Source organism: Coregonus lavaretus, assembly GCF_964263955.1.
Source record: "Coregonus lavaretus genome assembly, chromosome: 29".
Lineage (NCBI taxonomy): Eukaryota > Metazoa > Chordata > Actinopteri > Salmoniformes > Salmonidae > Coregonus > Coregonus lavaretus.
In genome coordinates this window covers 4,490,101-4,495,007 of record NC_140016.1, presented here as the reverse complement: position 1 = coordinate 4,495,007, position 4,907 = coordinate 4,490,101, and the positions used below count along the sequence as shown (strand labels likewise).

At 39.6% G+C, this 4,907-nt stretch overlaps 1 protein-coding gene across 1 annotated transcript in view; it reads left to right on the top strand.

The window, feature by feature from the left end:
* Nucleotides 1–4,700, top strand: part of LOC311105189 (protocadherin Fat 2-like) — a gene marked incomplete at its 5' end in the record, with an annotated part of 66,973 nt that extends 62,273 nt beyond the window's left edge. Inside the window, one exon of the mRNA XM_084147245.1 lies at nt 20–4,700. Within this exon, the coding sequence (XP_084003371.1) occupies nt 20–525 (506 nt within the window). The 3' untranslated portion in view covers nt 526–4,700. The remainder of the gene's footprint in view (nt 1–19) is intronic.
* Between the last annotated feature and the right edge of the window lie 207 nt (nt 4,701–4,907).

Below are 4,907 nucleotides of genomic sequence, written 5' to 3'. Positions count from 1 at the left end.
TCTTCTCCCTGCCATGCAGTCTACCCTGCTGATCCTGACTACTACGGTCGACCCACCCCCTTGGTCCAAGAGTACCCCCAGGTCCAGGAGTTTCCCCAGTTCGACATCGTGGAGGACACCTATGGCTCTGTGACCGCATCAATAGACTCACGTAGAAACTCTCGCTTCGGCGGATTCCCGTTTCCCCTGGAGCGCTCTGACCGCCGCGCTCCCTTGCCCCCCTGCTACAGTAACCAGAACCTGGATGACTTCCTGGGGCCTGACGGTCTTCCCTTGCCCAGCTCCCAGTGCCCCAACGAGTACACTGCCATCAGTTACTATCCGACGCAACATGCGCACAGCATGGACAATGTGTCGTCAGGCTACCGGCGCCTCAGCATGCGCCTCAGTGTTGCCATGCCGTCCTATGCTGACTGTAACTCCCCTCCTCCTCCCCCTCTACCCCAGCAGGCTGGGCATGCAGGACGGAACTCTCGCTGCTACAACGGTTCTGACATGGTGGGAGAGCGACTATGGAAGCTGTGAGGAGGTCATGTTCTAGAATGTTTCAGAGTGTTCTAGTCTGGAACCCAGTGAAACTAAGCGATAGTTACAGATACAGTTCTCCCTATCAGAGGTCTTTCAGGGAGAGACTGCAACGTTCTACGAAATATTTGAGTCTTGAACATTCTATGAAGTGAATTAATTATGTTCTATACAGTGAATTCTTAGAACGTCTCCATAAAATGTGATTCATTGGCGTCTAAGTGGGCTTAACGTTCAGTAGAGTAAATGAAAGAGTCACTCACCTTTTGTTCGTCAGGGTTGAACAGTATTACAGGATGACTATCTGAACGAGGCCACTCGCCACAAATATGTGCTGTACTAAATGTTGCAGCAATATCAAACTCACTCATCACGACCACTCTCCGATGGAGAGAGGACTGGCTTTGTATAAAACCAATTCCTAGAAGAATGAATATGCCTATGACGATGTAACAAGGTCACGCAACACTCTCTGACAGAGAGAGAGACTGGCCAAGAGAGACTGGCCGTATAAAGAGATTGGCTTTACATAAAACCAATTACTATAAGAATTGATATGCCTGCATTTCATGCAGATAACATCTCAATTTCATACAATAATAACAACCATATAACCATAAAGATGTTGCATGGAGTAATACAGTTTCTATGTGTGACCTCACCATCCAGTCATATGGACTGCGTCTCAAATGGCACCCCATGCCTATGGGCCCTGGACAAAAGTAGTGCACTACATAGGGAATAGGGTGCCGTTTGGGATGGGAGTCATATGTGACAGAATAATGAAAGCGACTGGATCCTAACAGTAAGAAGGAATCCATAAATGAATAAATCAACTATTACACGTGTTTGGAGTAAAACAGGTTGTCTATTCAATATAACTTTTATCACCTGATACCAATTTGTAAGTCGCTCTGGATAAGAGCGTCTGCTAAATTATGTAAATGTAAATATAGCCAATTGTGTAAATAGTGCATAGTGTGGAAGTATTCTGACTTTGATCTCAAAAAACATTTATCGGAATTGTAACGGTTGGTGGTATTCGGTTGTAAACAGTATTTTGAGTCCGACACATAAATGTAGTATCTAATCTGGCTATATATATATCCCAACACATAAATGTGTTATCTAATCTGACTGTATATAGCCCAACAGTACAGAATGTGTTATCTAATCTGACTGTATATAGCCCAACAGTACATCATGTGGTATCTAATCTGACTGTATATAGCCCAACAGTACAGAATGTGGTATCTAATCCGACTGTATATAGCCCAACAGTACATAATGTGGTATCTAATCTGACTGTATATAGCCCAACACATAAATGTGGTATCTAATCTGACTGTATATAGCCCAACAGTCCAGAATGTGGTATCTAATCTGACTGTATATAGCCCAACACATAAATGTGGTATCTAATCTGACTGTATATAGCCCAACAGTCCAGAATGTGGTATCTAATCTGACTGTATATAGCCCAACAGTCCAGAATGTGGTATCTAATCTGACTGTATATAGCCCAACAGTACATAATGTGGTATCTAATCTGACTGTATATAGCCCAACACGTGAATGTGGTATCTAATCTGACTGTATATAGCCCAACAGTCCGAATGTGGTATATAATCTGACTGTATATAGCCCAACAGTCCAGAATGTGGTAACTAATCTGACTGTATATAGCCAACAGTACATAATGTGGTATCTATTCTGACTGTATATAGCCCAACACATGAATGTGGTATCTAATCTGACTGTATATAGCCCAACAGTCCAGAATGTGGTATCTAATCTGACTGTATATAGCCCAACAGTCCAGAATGTGGTATCTAATCTGACTGTATATAGCCCAACAGTACATAATGTGGTATCTATTCTGACTGTATATAGCCCAACACATGAATGTGGTATCTAATCTGACTGTATATAGCCCAACAGTACAGAATGTGGTATCTAATCTGACTGTATATAGCCCAACAGTACATAATGTGGTATCTAATCTGACTGTATATAGCCCAACACATGAATGTGGTATCTAATCTGACTGTATATAGCCCAACAGTCCAGAATGTGGTATCTAATCTGACTGTATATAGCCCAACAGTCCAGAATGTGGTATCTAATCTGACTGTATATAGCCCAACAGTACAGAATGTGGTATCTAATCTGACTGTATATAGCCCAACAGTACAGAAAATGCAGGCCTGTCATGATACAAGCGTGTTGTTTAGGCCTGCGTGTAGTACAGAAAGCATTATTCCACATTAGTAGTTTTTATATATAGTACATCTATAGGCTTAACATATTCTACTGCTCAGTCATATAGTACATCTATAGGCTTAACATATTCTACTGCTCAGTCATATAGTACATCTATAGGCTTAACATATTCTACTGCTCAGTCATATAGTACATCTAAAGGCTTAACATATTCTACTGCTCAGTCATATAGTTCATCTATAGGCTTAACATATTCTACTGCTCAGTCATATAGTTCATCTATAGGCTTAACATATTCTACTGCTCAGTCATATAGTTCATCTATAGGCTTAACATGTTCTACTGCTCAGTCATATAGTTCATCTATAGGCTTAACATATTCTACTGCTCAGTCATATAGTTCATCTATAGGCTTAACATATTCTACTGCTCAGTCATATAGTTCATCTATAGGCTTAACATGTTCTACTGCTCAGTCATATAGTTCATCTATAGGCTTAACATATTCTACTGCTCAGTCATATAGTACATCTATAGGCTTAACATATTCTACTGCTCAGTCATATAGTTCATCTATAGGCTTAACATATTCTACTGCTCAGTCATATAGTACATCTATAGGCTTAACATATTATACTGCTTAACATATTCTACTGCTCAGTCATATAGTTCATCTATAGGCTTAACATGTTCTACTGCTCAGTCATATAGTTCATCTATAGGCTTAACATATTCTACTGCTCAGTCATATATAGGCTTAACATATTCTACTGCTCAGTCATATAGTTCATCTATAGGCTTAACATGTTCTACTGCTCAGTCATATAGTTCATCTATAGGCTTAACATATTCTACTGCTCAGTCATATAGTTCATCTATAGGCTTAACATATTCTACTGCTCAGTCATATAGTTCATCTATAGGCTTAACATATTCTACTGCTCAGTCATATATAGGCTTAACATATTCTACTGCTCAGTCATATATAGGCTTAACATATTCTACTGCTCAGTCATATAGTACATCTATAGGCTTAACATATTCTACTGCTCAGTCATATAGTTCATCTATAGGCTTAACATATTCTACTGCTCAGTCATATAGTTCATCTATAGGCTTAACATATTCTACTGCTCAGTCATCTTAGACCAACAGTAATAGCAGGTTGGCAGTGAACAAGGTTGATACTGTAACGCAACGTGACTGTTGGTTACCCACAAAAACAACAAATACTGTGGTTCTACACCCAGGTACAAAACCAACATTACTGTTGACTTTCAAAGTAACAATTTGTTAACACATTTCTATAAGAGAACAGAAGAAGAAAAAAAAACTGGGATAGCGTTATCGCTCGGAAAATGTGTGTCCTCAAAAGCCTGAGTGCAACATTGGAATCATGCATTAGGCCTTAGTCTGTGGTTGTGTAATTGTTGACCAATTAAGTATTTTTTGTGTGGAAAGGATGTCCATCGCTTTCTTGTAGTGGTTAGTGCGCATGGGTTTGGGGAGAAAAATCAAGAATTTCCAGTTTGTATGTGCAGAATGGGAGCTCATAGGTATGGAGACTGTGGTGGGTCACAGTTCCTTTTGCGGTCTGTTGTGAAAGTTCCAGAAACCCTGGTTGGAAGATTCCTGGACCAGGAGGGAATAAGTAGGAAATCCGGGGAATTCTCCAACCAGGATTTCTGGAAAACCAGGGAATTTTTTGAAAAAATTACCAGAATTTTCGCAACCTTAGGGATTATCATGACATCATGCTGTGTATGTATGTGCTAGTCCAATGAGTTCACATGAATGTATTTTTGTGTGTATTATTTTTTGTATCAATGTGGAGTGTATGAACCCCATGTTTTTTTAAGTTGTTTCTCTGTGAGAGATTTTAAATCATGTTGTATTCCCATTTTGTTTTCAACACTGTAAAGACACCATGAATAAAACATGGTCTTATATTAACAAGTATATGTTGTCAGTATTTATTTAAAATACTTGTATTTGTAATACCCTGATGCTGCCGGATTGACATCTATGACGTTGTTGTTAGAAGGTCCTAACCCCCACATGTACATGCAACGCCAGCAGTGACCACAAGGAGACGCAATTTGATGACGTCACAGTAACTTCCCATATTAGCGACAATAATGCTCAACAATGCATTATCA